The 22,325-nt window shown below is 36.8% G+C and overlaps 2 protein-coding genes across 10 annotated transcripts; one reads left to right on the plus strand and one right to left on the minus strand.

The window, feature by feature from the left end:
* Positions 1–615: 615 nt before the first annotated feature.
* On the minus strand, positions 616–9,596 carry dnase2 (deoxyribonuclease II, lysosomal). Its single transcript, XM_048152628.1, has 7 exons — positions 9,337–9,596; positions 8,996–9,103; positions 7,859–8,018; positions 7,209–7,299; positions 6,940–7,104; positions 5,009–5,221; positions 616–1,729 (listed from the first exon to the last, which is right to left on the minus strand). Exons 2-7 carry the CDS (start codon positions 9,085–9,087, stop codon positions 1,332–1,334), a joined length of 1,119 nt encoding a protein of 372 aa, XP_048008585.1. The 5' UTR covers positions 9,088–9,103; positions 9,337–9,596; the 3' UTR covers positions 616–1,331.
* On the plus strand, positions 9,103–22,020 carry si:dkey-33i11.1 (B-cell receptor CD22). Of its 9 annotated transcripts, XM_048152622.1 has the most exons (16): positions 9,103–9,371; positions 9,642–10,378; positions 12,115–12,180; positions 13,421–13,529; positions 13,649–13,685; positions 13,766–13,824; positions 14,052–14,408; positions 15,324–15,581; positions 16,193–16,462; positions 17,174–17,443; positions 18,574–18,843; positions 20,220–20,301; positions 20,387–20,435; positions 20,535–20,633; positions 21,498–21,622; positions 21,718–22,020. In XM_048152622.1, exons 4-16 carry the CDS (start codon positions 13,523–13,525, stop codon positions 21,833–21,835), a joined length of 2,001 nt encoding a protein of 666 aa, XP_048008579.1. In that variant the 5' UTR covers positions 9,103–9,371; positions 9,642–10,378; positions 12,115–12,180; positions 13,421–13,522; the 3' UTR covers positions 21,836–22,020. The 9 variants fall into 9 exon arrangements, with proteins under 9 accessions (XP_048008579.1, XP_048008578.1, XP_048008582.1 ...); XM_048152621.1 differs by having other exon boundaries at positions 13,421–13,685; positions 21,501–21,622; XM_048152625.1 differs by having other exon boundaries at positions 13,421–13,685; positions 21,501–21,599.
* Positions 22,021–22,325: the final 305 nt, after the last annotated feature.

Raw genomic sequence — 22,325 nt, forward strand, 5'->3', positions numbered from 1 at the left:
TAGGAGTTATTCGCAACTTCATACTTTTGATCGTTGTAGAGCCACCATCAGGCCGATTGGGGTAAGCCTTTGTGACGTTATAGACGGGGGGTGGGTACTACCATCCCTCAAAAGTTTCAAGTCTCTACGACTTATGGTTTGGTCTGCCTGATCACTTTTAGGGCAGAATGGTAATCTTTGAAAATCCTAACAACACGCTTGAAACCTTAATAATACTACACACAAACACACTAACCTTCAAAAGTTTGTTTTTTATTCTTTTAATACAGCAAGTATTCATTAAATTGTAATATAGAAGGACAGTAAAATCATTTATAATGTTTTAATTATAAGATTTCCATTTCAAATAAATTCTGAATAAGCTGAATAAAAATATATCACCATTTCCACAAAAAATATTAAGCAGCACAACTGTTTTCCACATTCACAATAAGGATCATGTGACACTAAAGACTGGAGTAATGATGCTGAAAATTCAGCTTTGACATCACAAAAATAAATTACATTTTAAAATATATTCAAATAGAAAAGAGTTATTTTAAATTGTAATAATATTTCACAATATTACTGTTTTTACTGTATTTTTGATCAAATAAATGCAACATAAGAGACTTCTTTCTAAAACAGTTTAAAGGTATAACTTTATTAGTTCAGGCCTCTTTTGGGCTCACTACTGGGTACTCTGCCCAGCCTTAGTTATACAAAATATTTTATTATAATTTGTGAAAAGTTAAAGCAGTGAAAATGTAGTTAAAGTCTCATACTGTGCTTTTATTTTCTTCAATATAATACAGCAACAAATCTTCAGTGATTAAAAACAAGACACATCTCAATCTAATTCTCATAATGCACTTGTGGATTCTCGAGGTGATGTGCATAATTCTGTGCCACTAAAGACATCAAACAGAAAATTGTCCCATTGCCTCAACCAATGGTGAGAGTTAGTTTGTTGTAATAACAGAAGTTTGAAATTATTTTTGCATTTTAGGTTTAATGCTGAATAAATGAAACACTTCACCATCTAATACTCTATGTTTCTTCTTATGTATTTAAAAAAATAGATTTGATCATAGCCCAAGCAAATATTTATATATACACAGTTTAAAAATTGTACCGTATTAAAATAAAATTTGTAGCTGCTTTAGCTAAAGTTCTGAGACATTTAAGGATTTAATCATACATTTACAGTCCTTTTGCATTTAAATTAATTACCCTGCATATTGCTACATCGAATTGAAAAAATGTTTTACCTCATACCTCTTTCACACCTACACCTGCAGTCGTTCTGCATTACCCTGATTTGGATGTTCGTTCTGCTGCGCCCAGCTGCATTAGCGATACCGTGCGGCTTTTTCGCATGTCTGCACTTCTCCACTACAGGCCTCGCACTGCAAGGCAGCCGAGCGATAGGCCTTCCATACCACAGCATCTTGACGGCACACTGTACCCCCACCTCTCTTTTCCTCCGCCTCGTCACGGTTGATGTCTCCTACGCAGACCCAGCCGCCCGATGTCCCACTTCCAGTGCGGCTGCTGCCGGTACTGACCGCCCACTTCGAGTGATCCTCTGTAGCCTTGAACGTGATGCTCTGGCTTGGGGAAATGAGATCTATGTTGAGAACTTTCCAGCTTGGAGAGCAGTCAGAGGGCAGGAGGCCAGTGGAGCGACGCCAGAACTGAACCAGCAGGTCAGACTGTAGCGTAGGCGCCACCCAAGAGTGATACAGGTCTGGTTATGAATGAAACAGTGAAAAAGCAATGATTACTTCTTATTTTTTTATAATATGCATACACTGTAGAAAAAGATTGCTGGAATTTGTTTTACTCTTTCAGTCTTTCTACTTCTGTTACTTGGCAGTTCTTTGTAATTATTTGTTAAAGGAACAATATGTAATATTTCGCAGCTAGAGGTCACTTATTGAAAACAAAGGCGTAGCTTGATGAAGGCTTGATTTCGCAGAATAATGTGCGAAAGGTGTTGTCTTCACGTCTATAGCTGTGGGAAAAGAATCCGATGGGGGCTCAGGTAGAAATCATATTCATGGATGAGTGGATGTAATGTATTACAGATTTATTAAAGGTGCCCTAGATTCAAAAATTGAATTTACCTCGGCATAGTTAAATAACAAGAGTTCAGTACATGGAAAAGACATACAGTGAGTCTCATACTCCATTGTTTCCTCCTTCTTATATAAATCTCATTTGTTTAAAAGACCTCCGAAGAACAGGCGAATCTCAACATAACACAGACTGTTACGTAACAGTCGGGGTGTACGCCCCAATATTTGCATATGCCAGCCCATGTTCCCAACATTGTAAAAGGCATTAGACAAGGGCAGAACGTCTGGATGTGCACAGCTGAATCATCAGACTAGGTAAACAAGCAAGAACAATAGCGAAATAATGGCAGATGGATCGATAATAACTGACATGATCCATGATAACATGATATTTTTAGTGATATTTGTAAATTGTCTTTCTAAATGTTTCGTTAGCATGTTGCTAATGTACTGTTAAATGTGGTTAAAGTTACCATAGTTTCTTACTGTATTCACGGAGACAAGAGCCGTCGCTATTTTCATTTTTAAACACTTGCAGTCTGTATAATGCATAAACACAACTTCATTCTTTATAAATCTCTCCAACAGTGTAGCATTAGCCGTTAGCCACGGAGCACAGCCTCAAACTCATTCAGAATCAATGTAAACATCAAAATAAACACTGTACTTACGCGATTAGACATGCTGCATGACGAACACTTTGTAAAGATCCATTTTGAGGGTTATATTAGCTGTTTGAACTTGTTTTGTGTTGTTTAAGGCAAGCGCGAGCTCTTGGGGCATGGAGCACGAGATTTAAAGGGCCACACACCCTGAATCGGCTCATTTCTAATGATGCCCCAAAATAGGCAGTTAAAAAAATGAGTTAAAAAAAAATCTATGGGGTATTTTGAGCTGAAACTTCACAGACACATTCAGGGGACACCTTAGACTTATATTACATCTTTTAAAAAAAAGTTCTAGGGCACCTTTAACATTACTGTAGTATGAAGCAGGGTGTGGCTGAAAGCCATTGGAGTGGAACAAGGCCACTGGAGTGATTGCTAATGACAGACAAGAGTGACACAACACGGCTCGAGAGCAGCGGAACATTTATTGTGCAGTAGATGACCACTTCCGCTTCTTCCAGTCATGAGTATGTGTGGTAACGCAGCGCTGTGTCATCATATTAGATACATTTGTGTGTTGAAAGTAGTTAATGCTGTACTGTAAGTTCGCTCGGCAGCTACTATGAGACACTCGTTGCACACTGCAGTAAGCTAGATTGATATTAGGCATGTTAAAGGTGCCGAAGAACATGTTTTCAAAAGATGTAATATAAGTCTTAAGTGTCCCCTGAATGTGTCTGTGAAGTTTCAGCTCAAAATACCCCATTGATTTTTTTTTTTATTAATTGTTTTAACTGCCTATCATTATAAATGCGCCGATTTAGGGTACGTGGCCCCTTTAAATCTCGTGCTCCACGCCCCAAGAGCTCGCGCTTGCCTTAAACACCATAAACAAAGTTCACACAGCTTATATCCCTCAAAATGGATCTTTACAAAGTGTTCGTCATGCAGCATGTCTAATCGCGTAAGTACAGTATTTATTTGGATGTTTACATTGATTCTGAATGAGTTTGAGGCTATGCTCCGTGGCTAACGGCTAATGCTACACTGTTGGAGAGATTTATAAAGAATGAAGTTGTGTTTATGCATTATACAGACTGCAAGTGTTTAAAAAATTAAAATAACGACGGCTCTTGTCTCCGTGAATACAGTAAGAAACGATGGTAACTTTAACCTCATTTAACAGTACATTAGCAACATGCTAACGAAACATTTAGAAAGACAATTTACAAATATCACTAAAAATATCATGTTATCATGGATCATGTCAGTTATTATTGCTCCATCTGCCATTTTTCTCTATTGTTCTTGCTTGCTTACCTAGTCTGATGATTCAGCTGTGCACAGATCCAGACGTTAATACTGGCTGCCCTTGTCTAATGCCTTGAACATGGCTGGGATATGCAAATATTGGGGTTACGTAACAGTCGGTGTTATGTTGAGATTCGCCTGTTCCTCGGAGGTCGTTTAAACAAATGAGATTTACACAAGAAGGAGGAAACAATGGTGTTTGAAACTCACTGTATGTTTTTTCCATGTACTGAACTCTTGTTATTTAACTATGCCAAGGTAAATTACATTTATGAATCTAGGGAACCTTTAAAAGATGGTACTCGCGGTAAATCAAGAAAACGAGATTCAAACAATAAGACTGTGTTGAGATGATTAGTTTTCTGTCGATAAATGTATCCAGACAGCTGCTCACCTGTCTAATAAAACACATGACATATTAAAGCGTCTTTGGAGTTTCCATGGTTTCCACAAAATAAAACCGGAAACAGATGGTAACGCGGGTATGATGTCATTGATAGGCAAAGTACGGACAAGGTCCGTGTCCTGGTTAAAATTGCTTATTTTTCTGGATTTGAAAATTCTTGGAAACATTTGGGATAATGTAAGTACACAAGTCAGCAAATATATAACATTGTTCTAGTGGTTTTTGGATATTTTAATCCAAAAATCTTACATATTGTGCCTTTAATTTAAAAGTGATAACTTTCAAAGTAAGTCCTACACTGCCACCTTTTATCAGTGAGGTTTACTCAAAGCAATGTGTATAAGTTGAACTTCTTTTTAACTTGGCACATTTTCACGGAACAAAATTCTGTAAAACAGCAATTTGCATCACAACAGTCAAGGATGTCAATCTAGTACATATTTGCATAGAATAACTTTTTTTTTTTTTAAAACTGCAAACTGATGCAAGAACATCCTCAACATAACCAGAACAAATTTGTTTAACAAACAGAGCTAAATGTTGAACTCTTGATCGACACACATTTGACTGGCTGGCATTAAATGTCACTTACACCATTACATCAGTAACAAAACGAGTCTTACCATTGGCAAATGATGCACCTTTTGCGAAGCTAATGAACTCCGTTCCAGCCAGTGAGAGGAGTGACATACTGCGATTGGATGGGGAGGAGGAAGTGTTGTCCCATCTGCCCAGTGTGTGTTTACAGAGCTGAGCCATAGCAGGAACAGCAGCGGCCAGAGAACCAGGGATGCTGCAGTCATATATGTGAGGCTGATTGATTTTTAACTGCTCACCTAGGGAAAATGTATTACAGGGAAATAAAATACATAATAAGAAAATATTTTACATTATCACAAGAGAGACAAACCACATAGGATAATAAAATAAATTTAAAAAAGTATGTAAAAAAAAAAAAAAAAAAAAAAATATATATATATATATATATATATATATATATATATATATATATATATATATATATATATATATATATATATATATATATATATATATATATATATATAAAATGCATGTATATATACCGTATGTATATATTACTGCCAATATAGTTCATCAGTCTAACTGTGGGCTGGTGTCTATTGTCATATTGTTCCCTGATTTATGGAGGAAATAAGCCACTTGAGGCCACATATGTCCAAAATGTACAACCTTGTCTGGATTATTTTTTCAACCTTGTTCCTGCGGCACATCAACACCACACATTTTAGATCTCTCCCTTATCTGACCCATCCATGTCAAGCCTTGGAGTGTGCAATAACAAGCTAATGCATTGAATGTGGTGTGTTTGGTTAGGAATAGTTGTGTAAATGTGTACTGTTGATATGCCTCCAGGAACAGGGTTGGGAAACACTGGCTTATTGCTTTATTACTATTATTAGAAAGTAATAATACTGTGATCTACAAAAACAAGACTGAATGGACCTAAAGAGCAACACAGTGAGAGGTGTTGTCACTATGGTTACTGTGTCAGGAGGATTACTCTAATAGTCACTATGGCAACTGCATCCCATAAATGTTTTGTCTTCAGAAATTGCACATGAAAAGGTTAGTTGAGAAGAATTTCAAGCAGCGTTTCTAACATCAGACTCACTATAAAACAAGCATATGAACATTTAAAAAAAACCGCATAAAGATCATACTATTCTTGCGAATTTTAACACACCTCATTCATACTTGCTGTCATATACGGTGGCATTAAAGTCCCCCACCCACAAAAAATACATTAAATGAAGAATGTTGGTAACCAGTTTCAGTTCCCAATGACTTCCACAGAAGAAATAAAGTCATATGGGTTTGGAACAACATGAGGTTGAGTTTATTTTTGGGTGGACTATCCCTTTAAAGTGTGTTTAGACTCAAATACTTAATGCAAAATATGTTGTTATCTGTTCAAAATATGTGCAAAAAGTGCATACATATTTATTGCTAGGACAATATATAAAATAGTCCATTTTAAACCATTACAACTTTGATAAAGAGGCCATATTATGCCCTTTTGCATTTTTTGGGGGTTACTACAATAGGTTTTCATGCTTTAATGTTAAAATAACACACTATTTTTCACATATTTGACATTGTTGCAGCACCTCTCTTCCCAGTCTGTCAGTAACACTCTGTTTAGTACCTGTCTCTAAGAAGCGCCTCCTTCCGAAAAGCACACTGTGCTCTGATTGGTCGGTTGGACCAGTGTGCTGTGACTGATCAACTGTTTTGAACGTGTTTCAGAAATCCTTATCTTTTTTTCTGTGTGCCTTGAGAGGGAATTATTTCAATGAGGAATATTGTTCCCGAAAGAAAACTCAAGACTATAATCAAGGCATTTCAGGGAGTTCAGAAACAGTGTGCACTGATATAGAGAACGACACCCTTTGAAGCGCTTGTAACTTTCCAGACCTTTTTAAAGCTCAAACAGCAAAATCACAAATTAAAACAGCTGAAAATGTAAAAAAACAAACATAATAAGCCCTCTTTAAATGCACTGGAGACATACCTATGGTCTGAAAGCGGTCAAAGGGATATGTGACACAGATGAAGTTCTGTCCATTATTTATGCCAGAACTGGGATATGAAAACGTGCCCGCTGATTTAGGAGGAGGGAAATGAGGTGTGCTGTGGACCAACCAGAAGCCCTGCTGCTTATCAAAGACAACAACTCCTGGAACAAAGAAATAGAGAATATATCAACATGATTCACAACATAAATGTGTGTTTGTGTGACATTAATAGCTTTTTAAGCAGTTAACTGCAGTAAAACTGCACCTTTGGTGTGGCCACAAGTCCTGCTTGCACCTTCAAAATGCTTCTGTTGTGGTGGCTGGTCATTATACAAGATGTATCCAACATCACCACCCTGAAAGAAAGTTAAAGCTCAAATCTTCTTCATAATAAACATGACCTTATTAGATACTGAATAAAAACCCCTTGTGAGGACCATGTGATCTAAAGCATGACTTCCTCTTATTATGAAACAGTTATGTGCACATAAAGCCATAAATACACGTTTGAGTTTCTTGTGCATGTTTGTTTGCACGTGTGTACATATGAGATTAACCAACATGTATGCCATTTTAAAATGTTTTTTAATGATGGTATAACTACAGTAAATAGAATCGATTTTAAATACATTTATAATTTAACCTTGGAGTGTTAATGCCAATGCAGTGTTTTAATGCTTCTGCAAAACAGGCGAAATGTGCAGACTACAGAATCTGATAAGCTGAGTAAGCTTCTCTAAAATCAGCCAGAAAATTACTGATAATGAAAAAGTATGTTCTGGAAAGCAGAACAAGTTGGTTTAAGCAAAACTGGACGTTTCTGGAATTTTTTTTTTTTTTAATTTAGTAATTTTAAATTTTATGATAAAGTCATGTTGTGCTATCATAAATGCATAATTGTAGGGTGATCTGTACCTCATATAAAGGCCCAACTGTTCGACCAACAGCACTTTGACTGTCATTAACTAAAGTCTTCCCATCTATCCATCCCTCACTCTCTCCATCCATGAAAAGATACTTCAGCCCCTCCTGCACAGGCTCATGATGCTGGCGTGGGAGTTTGTACAAGTAAAACCTACAAAGAGAGAGAGAAAGAGGAAAATTTGACCCCATCACATTGATAATGACATTTTACATAAACTAGATTTATGTATATATGTAAAAAATTAAAAAAAAAAAAAAAAAAAAAAAAAAAAAAAAAAACTCTATCTGCTTATAAATTAACTTGCTATAAAAAATATAGTATTATTTTATTAATATAAGTATTATTAAATTAATTAACCATTTTTGTTTACTTAAATAGTTAGGTAGTGAATACATTGTTTAATTAATATGAGGCCAATGAAACTGCCTACATAATAATTAGACAATAATTGAATTTATTAAGGCATTTTAAGTAGTTTTGGATGAAGTACACTTACATTCAAAAGTTCTGGACTGGTAAGATTTCTAAAAATGTTTTTTTGAAGTCTCTCATGCTCACCAAAGCTGCATTTATTTGATCAAAATCACCAAAGCTTTTCAGGATTCTTTATTTAAGAGAAAATTCATAATTTATGGTAAAACTTTATTTTAAAGGTCCACTTTAGACATTCTACTAACTATATGTAACTTTGCAACTCCATGTCAGCTTATTATATTAAATCGAACCCTAACCTAACAGTCTATCTACAGTCTACTAATACTCTGAGAGTTAGTTGAAATGCTGCAAAGTTACTTATAGTTAGTATAATACCTAAAGTGGTCTACTGAAATAAAGTATTTATTTGAAACAGATTTTTTGTAACATTATAAATGCCCTTTTGAACAGGCTAAACAGGACACTGCTTGACATGCCATGTCAACTATCAACATTTGATGTCACATAAAAGGGTGTGCTCTTTAAGATACGCAGTACTAGGACTTAAAATGTGGCATGTGTATTATGAAAAAGAATGAATAAAACATATATCCACTACAATGGACAAAGATAAAGTGTGCCTCAGTAGAGTACAACTGTGATTCAAGATGATGCATGATATGTGTTTCTAAGCCATTTAAAAATATACAAACCAGTCAACAGGTTTCCCCTGATCATCATAACAAGAGATGGAGGAAGAAGCTCCTCCTGATGCATGAAGGAGGAGCAGAACATGAAGCAACATGATGCAAATGAAAAACCTGAAACAGTACAACACTTTCATTTGTCTGTCAGGGTAAATGTACAAAAACAATAACAAACCTTCTCAGCGCCACTTTTGCACTGTTACAAACAGTCTGAATATTATTTATGTTATAATGGTTTATTCCAGTCAGTTTTTAATTTTAATGTTCGCGTTATATTTTCTTATGGTTTAATAACAAACTGTATGACTGAACTCCAACTGAAGAATTGACATAAACCTTATCTTTACCTTAACGAAGGAAGACGTTCTGCTGAAACAGAAATGTAAGTGGATCATAGCAGTCCATCCGACAGCGAAACTTTCAAATCCTCATGTTGTCACATGTAGCAGGTTCATTAGTTTTGTAGATGTAGAATTTTAAAAGGGTGGAATCGCATTTAGCGTGACCCAAATGGGCGGAGATTGGTGGCCATGATGTTTTCTTTATTGTTCGGGAAATAATTATTTTCTTATTTGAACCATTGTGCATTTTCAATTCAGTGTCTATTACTGTTTCTCAGTGTCATTATTCATGTGTTTTTTGTCATTCACAGCGCTGCTGAAACAGGAAGAGTTGTCACGTTGTAACTGTTACTTTTCTCTGCGCCGTCAGGAAGAACCAATCGCAGTCGTTTGTGATGACCGGATTTAATTATTATTATTATTATTATTATTATAATTTTTTTATAGCAAACGCTGGGGCAGATTTCCATTTATATGCCAAATCCCAATCCTTTTTATTAATGTATTAAAATGTTTACATTTTTTAAATCGATTGTCTACGCAAAAAACATCCTGGGACTGGAATGGCGCTTAGTTATTCTGAGCCCCAGTGCGCCTCCTAAAGGAACACATTTTTAATTATTTACAATCGTATCTGATCTGAACACCGTCGTTGTGAAAGCATGCTAAGACTTTTGCAAGTCAAAATTCGGTACAACACCAGAACACCGTCGAACCTACCTGTTTGAATGGCCGACTTTTGAATATTAATTAGGATACAGAACCATTAATGTAATAGGTTGAATTAATATTCATGAGTAGGCTAAACTTAAAACATGAAAAACACAAAGCAATACACAAAATAAAATAGCCTGTGCACCAACCAACATACAGATATTATTTTATATTATTTTTATACTAAAGAAAAAATGTTGAAACGTTATGGAGTGCCTAAAATCCAAAAGGTCCCTAGTAAAAATCGTTTCTGTGCATTTCTATGAGGTTATGACATATTTAACCATGTCATATGGCAGCTGAAACCACTGTATTGTGCAGTTAATTCAACGAAGTAAGTATTTCTTGAATTTCTTTCTTCTCAACTTCCCCTAGAGAGTTCTGTTTTTGTTTACTGAAGGCAGAGACTAAAAATGGCCTAATTTAAGAGAAGAATTATCATTTCCTGCATCTGTGAAAAAACATTTCACTCTTAGCGTTTATTGCAATTGTTTTTAGTAACGAATCACATTGTTTTTTGCCTCTGTCAGGTTTCTGCGAATGTAGTTAAATGATTAGTTCACTTGCAAATTAAAATTTCCTCACCCCCATGTCATCCAAGATTTTTTTTCTTCAGTCGAAAAGAAATTAAGGTTTTTGATGAAAACATTCCAGGATTTTTCTCCATATAGTGGACTTCAATGGAGCCCAAATGGTTGAAGGTCAAAATTACAGTTTACAGCGATCCCAGATGAGAAATAAGGGTCTTATCTAGAGAAACCATCGCTCATTTTCTTTTTTTTTTTTTTTCATTTTATACATTTTAACCATAAATGCTCATCTTGAACTAGCTCTCTTCTTCTTCTTCTCTATTAGAATTCCGGCAATGTAGACACTGCTAAGTGTATTACTGCCCTCCTCAGGTCAAAGTTTGAACTAAATTGCCATATTCAATATGCTAGTGCAAGTATATAACAATTAGTTCAAACTTTGACCTGTGGAGGGCAGTAATACACTTAGCAGAAAAAAAAAAAAAACCCTTAATTTCTTTCCGACTGAAGAAAGAAAGACATGAACATCTTGGATGACATGGGGGTGAGTAAATTATCAGGAAACTTTAATTTGAAAGTGAACTAATCCTTTAAGAGAATGTCAACATAGGCCTATAGGCCTAAATCTCAGAAAGTTATTAGAAAAACATTGTGCATATTATTTGGTGTTGCAGACATGTCAGTGATACACCAGTGTCACCAGAAAGATTTACAGTCACATTCATTTATTTAAGCTGTCAGTGGTTGGTTTACATTATTTATGTAAAATGTTGTCAGCAATCAGATGATGTACACTTCAGGTTCAAATAAGATGTCTAAAAGCTTTTGCTTTATTCTGAATAACTGATATTGAGCTAATGTAAAACTGAAAGCTCAGTACATTCTGGCTTCACTAAATTAATGTTACTCTTTTAGAAATGTTGATATAATTTTCTACTGCATCTCATTCTTCATGCCACAAGAGGTCACTATGACCTACTTTTATTTAAACACATAAACATCTTGATGCCAGCCTGAGGCTAGAGTATTTTCTTGAGGTTGCTATGATAAAAATAACATTTATGACACCATAAATGTTAGTTTTACCTGTGATTACTATCATTTTACATTAAATACCACAGTTAAACGCTTGTTCCTATACTAAACCATAGTAAATTTCCATAAAAGATGGTCTTACTTGTGGTTACTACGATTCCTGTAGTAAACTAGTTAATTTTAGTAAAGGGCTGTGGTTGGTTTTAGTGCGAATACATTACACTACAACTGCTGTGGTAAAACCCATGGTTAGTTTTCATAAAGATAACAGTAACACTTTAAGAAAGTAAGGTCTCGTTTGTTAAAGGTATTTAATGCATAAACTAACAATGAGCAATATATTTTTACAACATTTATTAAACATTGTTAATTTTAGTTAATAAAATGTTCATGTTAGTTCACAGTGCATTAACTAATATAAACATACGCTATATTGCCAAAAGTTTTGGGACGCCTGCCTTTATGTGCATATTAACTTTAATGACATCCCATTCTTAATCCGTAGGGTTTAATATGGAGTTGGCCCACCCTTTGCAGCTATACAAACTTTTCTGGAAAGGCTTTCCACAAGGTATAGTAGTGTGTTTATGGGAATTTTTGACCATTCTTCTAGAAGTGCATTTGTGAGGTCAGGCACTGATGTTGGCGAGAAGGCCTGGCTCACAGTCTCCGCTCTAATTCATCCCAAAGGTGTTCTATCGGGTTGAGGTCAGTCAAGTTCCTCCACACCAAACTCACTCATCCATGTCTTTATGGAGCTTGCTTTGTGCACTGGTGCGCAGTCATGTTGGAACAGGAAGGAGCCATCCCCAAACTGTTCCCACAAAGTTGGGAGCATGAAATTGTCCAAAATGTCTTGGTTTGCTGAAGCATTAAGAGTTCCTTTCACTGGAACTAAGGGTTCAAGCCCAACCCCTGAAAAACAACCCCACACCATAATCCCCCCTCCACCAAACTTTACACTTGGCACAATGCAGTCAGGCAAGTCCCGTTCTCCTGGCAACCGCCAAACCCAGACTCGTCCATCTGATTGCCAGACAAAGAAGTGTGATTGGTCACTCCAGAGAACACGTCTCCACTGCTCTAGAGTCCAGTGTCGGCGTGCTTTACACCACTGCATCCGACGCTTTGCATTGCTGGTGATGTAAGGCTTGGATGCAGCTGCTCGGCCATGGAAACCCATTCCATGAAGCTCTCTGTGCACTGTTCTTGAGCTAATCTGAAGGCCACACAAAGTTTGGAGGTCTGTAGCTATTGACTCTGCAGAAAGTTGCAGACTTCTGCGCACTGTGAGCCTCAGCATTCGCTGACCCCGCTCTGTGATTTTACGTGGCCTACAACTTCATGGTTGAGTTGCTGTTGTTCTCAATTGTTTCCACTTTGTTACGATACAAGTAGTTAACTAATGTTAACTAATGTTGTAGTTAACTAATGTTAACAAATAAAACCTTATTGTAAAATGTTACCAAAATAACTTTGTGATTTTACTACAAATACTAGAAATGCAATACTTCAAATTTTACATTTTCGTGACACCTCCTATAAAAAGATTCTTCGACTTTGAAATTGTACAAATCATTAATAATTTGATGCAAAAATTACAGTACATATGTTCCCTGTGTCATAGTCATGTGTCATAAAACTGTAAGCAACTTTCTGAAAAATTATAAGCCTAAGAAACCATTCCTTGCCTTTAACATAAGAAAAGATTGGCCTTTTTAGTAAGTTAATTTGATTAAGAAATGCATCAAATTAAATGTGTTATTAAAAGAAGTGCTTCCCCTAAACATGTTTTTTGTGTGTGTGAGCAGGAGGGATGTGGATGTCAGCAACTTGTGGTTATTGCCCTGTGCACCTTGCTGAAGGTGGAGTAGAGTTTCACTGGAGACAGAGACTGAGGCTCAGAGAGAGAGATGGGAGGTGAGACAGGGGATGGCCAGCCTATCACATCCTTCAACTTCTGCTTTCTCCCGCTCAGCGTCCTACGCCGTGCCACTCGGATCTCCCTCTTCAACAAATGTGCATTCATGTGTCCACAGACGGCTGGGAGCGTTTGCTGAAGATCATCAGAACCAGGTACTGTTACATCAGAAACAGGTACTAATTTCTTGATTATTTTTGAAGTTACTTATAGTCTTTCCTGCTTTTACACACAGGGCTGAGATGTGGGTACGCATAATTCTGACCTTCATTTACTCTACACTTCTTCTGTCAGGTAATTTTGGACAGGTATCTTGTGTTTTTATAGAGATATGAATGTGATTGCTTAATGCAGATGCACTGAGTCTAATCTGTGCTCTTATGTTACCTGAGTGCCCTTGGTGCACAGGTTATTTATAATGTATTGATCTGTGTTTTTTCCTGTTTTTATCCCTGGCGTCAACAGCGCACACCTTACTGAGGTCAATGCCGGCCTCTGATTACTCTTCTGTTGCTTTATAGGAGTCAGGGCCAGTAAATGGCTGGTGTATTTCTCCAGGACGGACATCTGCGTTTGGGCTGGGACCACGGTAACACTGCCGTGTCGCTACGATTACCCCTCGCCCTACAGCTCCACGCGGTTCATGTGGTTCCACATCTCTGTGGACGGGCGGCGGGAAATCGCCTACCATACTGACGGGAATCTGTTGAGCCTCTCGTACAGGGACAGGGTCAAATACATGGGGGGCCACAAAAGATGCAGTTTGCAGATCTCAAACGTGAAGCTGAGCGACGCAGGAATGTACCATTTCAGATTTGAGACCGAAAACCAACAGGAGCGATGGACGTCTCCTGATGCAATCACACTCTCTGTCACAGGTAAGGCTCCATAAGTGTATTTTTTTTAATGTTAAAATATTGTAATACCCAGTTTAATATGTAGATACAACTATACAGTGCTGTTCAAAAGTTTGGGGCAGTAGGATTTACAATACTTTTATTCAGCAAGGATGCATTAAATTAATCAAAAGTGACAGTAAAGACATTTATAATGTTATAAAAGATTTCTATTTCAAAAAAATGTTGTTCTTTTGAACTTTGTATTCATCAAAGGATCCTGAAAAACATTATTGCTGTTTTCACAAAAATATTAAGTAGCACTAACTCAACTTATGACCATAAGAAATGTTTCTTGAGCAGCAAATCAGCATATTAGAATGATTTCTGAAGGATCATGTGGCACTGAAGACTGGAGTAATGATGCTGAAAATTCAGCTTTGCATCACAGGAATAAATTACATTTTAAAATATATTAAAATAGAAAACAGTTATTTTAAATCCTAATATTATTTCACAATATTGCTGTTTTTATTGTATTTTTATCAAATAAATGCAGCCTTAAAGAACATAAGAGACCTCTTTCAAAAACGTCTTACTGAACTCAAACATTTGAATAGTGTAAGTAAGACAATCATATTTTTGGGGTGGGACAACCTATTTATTCGACCAATGGCTTTCAGCAGGTGGGGGAAATATTTTATAGACAATTATATACACAAGCACCTAGAAACGCTCTAGCAACCACATAGCAATGGCCTGGAAACTCCCTAGAACTGTGGCAGCAAGTTTTGCATTCACATTTTATTAAAAAAAAATCTTCATTTGAGAAATTAAAAACATTTTTTTTGTGTGTATTTGCATATTACTGTGGAAAAAACACATCTAGCTGTTCCTAAACTTGTATAGCATGTACTAGTATGGACCAAATGTAGTGAAATGTTGTCCTGGTTCCAGAGCTTCATGTTCACGTACATCCACCGAGAATTGGAAACATGTTTGCTGCCGGCGAGACGGTCTTCCTGAGCTGTGTGGCACGAGGCTGTGCCGCAACTGGCAGGAACTTTGCACTTTATCGGAATGGGATCAACTTGGGACAGTCCAGCAAGCTGTCAACCATCTATAACTTTGACAGCCAGCATGCAGGTACCTACACCTGCCGCCCAATACCCCCTCAAAATGTTCAGTCACCGGGAGTCACCCTGGCTCTTGGATGTGAGTATAAAATATTTATTGTGCTTATGGACAAAAGTTCTCTGTGTGTGTGTGTTTGTGTGTATATACATAGTTTTGTCATGAAACTCTAGATGGCACAGGCTGATGGGTCTTAACGCATATTTTGTAAATATTAAATTAATACTAAATTAACTGATTGTATGTATGTATTATTTAAAAAATGAAAATTCTGTCATCATTTACTCACCCTCCAGTTGTTCTAAACCTGTAAGAGCTTCTTTCTTGTGTTGAACACAAAAGAAGATATTTTTAAGAATGTTGGTAACCAAACAGTTGATGGTAACCATTGACTTCCATAGTAGGAAAAAAAATACTGTGGAAGTCAATGGCTACCGTCACCTGTCTATCAACATTCTTAAAAATATCTTCTTTTGTGTTCAACAGAAACAACTTGAGGGTGAGTAAATGTTGACAAAATTTGAATTTTTGGGTGAACTATCCCTTTAAGAAAATTAGCTCCTCAAGGAAACATTTCTGCATTTTCTGTTTTAAATGCACAAAACTAGTACATACAGATTAAAGCAGGTTTCTGAGAGTGTGCAGTTGAATTCTGCTGTCGGCAGTCTATTTCATCTTTCTGTGTCTCTTAGATGCTCCTCGCTACACCACGGTACAGATCACCCCTCGAGAGGCAGTCAGAGAGGGCGATTCGGTGACTTTGACCTGCAGTAGTGATGGAGCTCCGCCAGCAGAAAGTTTTGCCTGGTTTAAGGAAGGAGAGAGTGGCAGCTTGCCAGACAGCTTTAAACCTGAGCTGAGATTGTGGAGTTTGGACTACAGGGACCATGGAGAGTACTTCTGTGTGGCCCGTAACCCGCTCGGCACAGACCGGTCTAGACTGCTTTTACTGAATGTTACCTGTAGGTTACATCTATTTTTATGTATCTATTATCTATTTATGCATTACTATTTTGTTTGCATGCATTTCTACATATTGCAGCTTTTTAACTGCAGTATGTGCAGTTTCTCAGTGAATAGGTCAAAATGACCGCTTTGTTTTTTTTATTTGGAAATGTCACCAGACATTTCAACTTTTCACTTTCCCTTATTAGACACATGTTTCCAATGTTGCTGAGCTGATGTCTTTGTGAGTTTTTTCCAGTTGCTGGTTCTTGTGTAATAACTTTAATTTTGGCAGGACATTATGTCACATTGTCACACATTGTCTGCCAACCTCCAATAGATCAAAGTTCAAATCAAGTGTACAAATTTAGGGCAAATCGGGAAGCCACATGATGCTCAGCCATGAAAGGAGTATTTATTTCCTGTTTTCACTTGCTAAGTCAAACATCACTACTACCATTGGTCATACTTAGGGTCAGGGGTTAGTATTAAACTGTGGTACGTGACTCATCCCACATTATTTATGCATAGGTATGACTGATACCTCGGATTGTGCAGTTTATGTAGGACAGGTGTGCTACTGCTTTTCAATATTTTGAACGATCACCTGTCGAATGATAAAACATAAGCCGATTACAAAACTTTTACCCAAACATTTGAACGGTAGTGTATTTGAAATCAACAACAGTGCTTTTATGTATTGCATAATATATTATGCATGTTTCCAGACTCCCCAAAGAACACAAGAATCCTCATCAGTCCTAAAGGAGACATTATGGAAGGGTTTGCTGTCAATCTGACCTGCAGCAGCAACGCCAACCCTCCTGTGGAGAAATACTTCTGGTACAAGGTGAACGGTGGCCAGCCCTGGACCAAAGGCACTGCGCAAAATCTCACTTTCCCCAGCGTGCGTTCCCATCATGCCGGACAGTACTACTGCACCGCGTGGAACGTGTTAGGCATGGAGACATCAGCCACTATTTCTCTTTCAGTGCTTTGTAAGTTTATACTTATAATCTTATATTATAAAGTTTCTATATACCTGTGTGAACTACTTATTTTATTGGATTTGTATTGATAAATATTAAAGGGGACCTATAATGCCCCTCTTACACAATGTAATATAAGTCTCTGGTGTCCCCAGAATGTGTGTGTGAAGTTTCAGCTCAAAATACCACACAGATCATTTATTATAGATTGTCAAGTTTGCACCTATTTGGGTGTGATCAAAAACACACAGTTTTTGTGTGTGTCCCTTTAAATGCAAATGAGCTGCTGCTCCCACCCTGCTTTCAAAAAGAAGGCAGAGTTTTAACAGTTCGCACTTCGGTTGCTCAACAACAACAAAGCTGGAGAATCTCACGCAGCCATAATGAGGATTGTCAGTAACGGTGTTCAGCCTTACATTGTTCAAACCGGAGTCGACACTGATGGAGAGACTCAGGAAGAAGTTATAACTTTTAGAATGAAACTAGACGTTTCTGAATGGTTAGAGGATAAATTTATGTAGTTGCTGTGGAGTTGATTCAACTCATCCACTAGCATGTGCCGTCATGTTCATCTTTTGTGCAAATCCGGCATTGAATTGACCCTCATTTGTGAAGCAGTACGGTGTAAAATGACAGCATGGTAACAAAACTCTACTACAACAACTCTTCCTCTTCTCTAAAGCAGCCCAACATGGACTCGCCCCCTTTGTTCGGGTGTTCCCGGGGGCGGGGTTTATGTAAATTTTAGGGTTAGTGATGTCAGTAACCTGGGAAGAAGCTAGCTGTAGTCCCTACCAGCCGTTTGTTGTAGTCTTTAAAAAGTGATTTCTGTAAAAGAAAATATCTCCCTTTGCATTGAACTTTGAGCGTCGTAACTTTGCAGATGTTGTTCATGCTCAAACAGCAACATTACACACTAACTAAAGTTAAAAAGTGAAATCATAATCATCCACCCCTTTTAATAGTGAGGCCTGTATGCAATGCACAAATGCTGTAGTTTCAGTTTTCTCTTATCAAATTTGCAGTCACTTCCTGGCGACCTCAATCCTCCGGTTGTCTTTAGATCTCCATCTGTTTCTTTCTTTATTTTTTTTTAACATCTCCCTTTCTCTCTCTCTCTCTCTCTTTCTCTGTCTCAGATGCCCCCAAAAACACCTCTGTGTTGGCTCAGCCTTCCACTGTGATCGAAGCGGGCAGCTCGTTGACGCTGACCTGCAGCAGTCAGGCCAATCCGGCGGTGGAGAACTACACCTGGCACCGGATCAATACGGCTGACGCCTGGGAAACTCGATCGGGTCCCAGCTACACCATTGCTGAGGTCAGCGCTCGAGCCAGCGGCCAGTACTACTGCGAGGCCCGCAACCGCATCGGAGCTCACAGCTCCCCGGTTCTGACGGTGAAAGTTCGAGGTCAGTACATTACAATATTACTGTGTTCAAACTGTGTTTGTTTGAAGATCAAAAATCTACCTATGATTATTAGTATTAATAAATGTGATGTTTTAATGTGCAGTTTCTTGAACATTGATGTTTTTGTGGAAAAAAAGATATGAACTCACAATTACGAGAAATAGTCAGAATTGCGAGATATAAACTTGCAATTCTGACTTTTTTTTCTCGCAATTGTTAGTTTATATCTTGCAGTTCCGACTTCTTTTCTCAGAATTTTTGAGATATAAACAACTGAGTTATTACGGAAGAGGATTAGGGCCAAGCAATAATAAAAAAATAAAACCATCTCGAGATTAAAGTTGTTAAATTTCGAGAAAAAACTCGTTAAATTTCAAGAAAAAAGTCGAGATAAAATGTTGAGAATAAAGTCATTAAATTACGAGAAAAAACTCGTTAAATTTCAAGACAAAAGTCGAGATAAAATGTTGAGAATAAACTCGTTAAATTTCGAGAAAAAATTCAAGATAAAATGTTGAGAATAAAGTCATTAAATTATGAGAAAAAAGTCGTTAAATTACGAGAACAAATTCATTAAATTATGAGAAGAATGTCATTAAATTTCGAGAAAAAAGTCGAGATAAAATGTTGAGAATAAAGTCATTAAATTACGAGAAAAAAGTCGTTAAATTTCAAGACAAAAGTCGAGATTAATGTTGAGAATAAACTCGTTAAATTTCGAGAAAAAAGTCAAGATAAAATGTTGAGAATAAGGTCATTAAATTACGAGAAAAAAGTTGTTAAATAACGAGAACATATTCGTTAAATTATGAGAAAAATGTTGTTAAATTTCGAGAAAAAAGTCGAGATAAAATGTCGTAATTTAACGAGTTTATTCTCAACATTTTATCTCGACCTTTTTCTCAAAATTGTATGAGTTTTTTTCTCGAAATGTAATAACTGTAATCTCGAGATGGTTTTATTTTTTTATTATTGCTTGGCCCTAATCCTCTTCTGTAAGTTATAAAGTCCAACTCTGAGGAAAAAAAGACTGACTGCGAGTTTATATCTCACAATTCTGACTTTATCTCTTTTTTTAGTTGTAAAAACACTTCAAAACAGTAAAACAACGATTTTATACCAAAACAATGATTTTACATATATATATATATACTAAAAATGTATTGGCATAAGGCAAACCCAATTTGCATGAGCCAGTTACAAGATAATTAGTGTCAAAGAGTTAAATCCCTTTGCTCAACTAAAATGCATATATAACCAGTTTTGCTATGAAAGAGGAACCTAAAATGGACATAAATATATTTACCCCTGTCAGATGTTAGTGTTAATCAGATGAATAATGTGCATGATTGAGTTGGTGTGGTTTGATTGTCCAGGCCGACTGAAGGTGATCGCATTGGTGTCTGCAGTGGGCGTGTCTATCGGACTGATCTCATTGACCGTGGTCGTCATGATCAGGTGATTGTGTGTTTGCTGGTTCAAATGATGAATATCTGATCTTCTCATATGTTCTTACACACATCATTTCACGTTTCTTTTGCAGTAAAAACATGCATCGTGTCGACACTGAAAATCTTGAGGAAGAAAAACAGGTAATTATGTTTTTTATATATTTTATTCTGTCATTATATGATTTGAATCTAACCAAAATTATCATGTTAATCAAATAGCTTTGTGCTCTTTAAAAACAGTGTTCACCGGTAGTTGATTTACCAATGGACGAAACTCTGTTCAGTGAATCAACTTCAGAGACTTTTCTCCTCAAGAGCACAAAAATGTCAGACATTCCGGTAAGTTTTCTTTGCTCAAACCTTTGTCCGCTAACAGTCTCTGTAGTATAAATATGGGAATTGGGACACAGCCTAGACCAGGGGTGTCCAAACCTGCTCTTTGAGAGCTACCATCCTGGGGGGCAGGGTTGGACACCCCTGGCCTAGATATTCCCTGTCTGGACTGTCTCTCAATTCACATATTTATACTACACTCTAAAAGTATGCATGCTGGTGAAAGGTTGTTTTTGTAAGATATCATCATAAAATGAAACCACTGACATTATCATTAGATAAATTTCCTGTCTCAAAATTCATCATTATGACTTTTAGCGTTACACATTTAAAAACTTAAGACCTTTGCTCAAGTGTTAACCTCATCTTATTTTTCAATTGCAAAATGTATAAATATTAGCACAAAAATATGAAAGCCAAAAAAATCACGCTTTGTTTAATCTTAATTATGGTATACAAAAGTCAAAATTGACATAAAAAGTCAAAATTATTAAATAATTTATGACATAGCCATAATAATGACATATACTAAGTCATAATTATGAGATAAAAAGTCAAAATTATGAGACAAATCATCTTAGTATGACATTATTGACAGTACAGTATGTCATAATTTGACTTTTTATGTCATAATTATGACACTGATTGTAGACTTGACTTTTTTAAGTCATAATTTTGACTTTTCATCTCATATTATGACTAAAAACATTGAAAATCAACCTGAAATAGTATACCAACACAGGCATCATACTTTTTATATTGTACAGTGATTTGTGATGCACTAATTGTATTCTTGATATTAAGAATGGATAGTAACCTATTTGAATTGGGTCATACTGTACAAACTCATGTTTTATTTTGTGCCTGGAGGAGGAGCCAGAGGAGATGTATGAAAGCAGCCACCCATCCATCGTACCGCTGAAAGAAGCTGCTCGGAGCGCTGAGGAAAAGGCAAAGATCAACTACATTACGGTGCATTATTCTCGCATGCCCAGGTTAAACACAATTACACAGTCCATGTGTGCTGGTTTGCGGCAATCCTCTGTCATATTAAGTCAAGAAATGTTGTGTTTTTCATCTTTATTTACAGTCCGGACCAGGTGAAGGTCACAAACATACCTCTACATGGAGGGAAGAAGCTCAAAGATGGATCTAATGTTGTTCTCACCAAGCAACCGAGAGAAGGGGCGGAAGAGTCTGCAATCTAAAGCTGTCAACTGATGAAACATAACAACAAGTGATAAAAGAAATTGTAAAACCACACAGGGATTTTTATTAAAGGTGCCATCGAATTGAATTTACCTCAGCATAGTTGAATAACAAGAGTTCAGTACATGGAAATGACATACAGTGAGTCTCAAACACCATTGTTTCCTCCTTATATAAATCTCATTTGTTTAAAAGACCTCCGAAGAACAGGCGAACCTCAACATAACACTGACTGTTACGTAACAGTCGGGATCATTAATATGTACGCCCCCAATATTTGCATATGCCAGCTCATGTTCAAGGCATTACACAAGGGCAGCCAGTATTAACGTCTGGATCTGTGCACAGCTGAATCATCAGACTAGGTAAGCAAGCAAAGACAATAGCGAAAAATGGCAGATGGAGCGATAATAACTGATATGATCCATGCTATCATGATATTTTTAGTGATATTTGTAAATTGTCTTTCTAAATGTTTCGTTAGCATGT

This window comes from Megalobrama amblycephala, linkage group LG13 (genome assembly GCF_018812025.1).
Source record: "Megalobrama amblycephala isolate DHTTF-2021 linkage group LG13, ASM1881202v1, whole genome shotgun sequence".
In the NCBI taxonomy this organism is placed as follows: Eukaryota; Metazoa; Chordata; class Actinopteri; order Cypriniformes; family Xenocyprididae; genus Megalobrama; species Megalobrama amblycephala.

What these genes read in the sequence shown, in the direction of transcription:
- dnase2 (XM_048152628.1), bottom strand. Translation starts at nt 9,087, where the DNA reads ATGTTGCTTCATGTTCTGCTCCTCCTTCATGCATCAGGAGGAGCTTCT. An exon ending in TGACCGCTTTCAGACCATAG is followed by an intron (nt 5,222 to 6,939) that starts GTATGTCTCCAG and finishes CATTTTCCCTAG; the next exon opens with GTGAGCAGTTAAAAATCAAT. An exon ending in AGGTGCATCATTTGCCAATG is followed by an intron (nt 1,730 to 5,008) that starts GTAAGACTCGTT and finishes ATTCATAACCAG; the next exon opens with ACCTGTATCACTCTTGGGTG.
- si:dkey-33i11.1 (XM_048152618.1), top strand. Translation starts at nt 13,627, where the DNA reads ATGTGCATTCATGTGTCCACAGACGGCTGGGAGCGTTTGCTGAAGATC. An exon ending in CTGAAGATCATCAGAACCAG is followed by an intron (nt 13,686 to 13,765) that starts GTACTGTTACAT and finishes TTTTACACACAG; the next exon opens with GGCTGAGATGTGGGTACGCA. An exon ending in CATTATTCTCGCATGCCCAG is followed by an intron (nt 21,623 to 21,717) that starts GTTAAACACAAT and finishes CTTTATTTACAG; the next exon opens with TCCGGACCAGGTGAAGGTCA.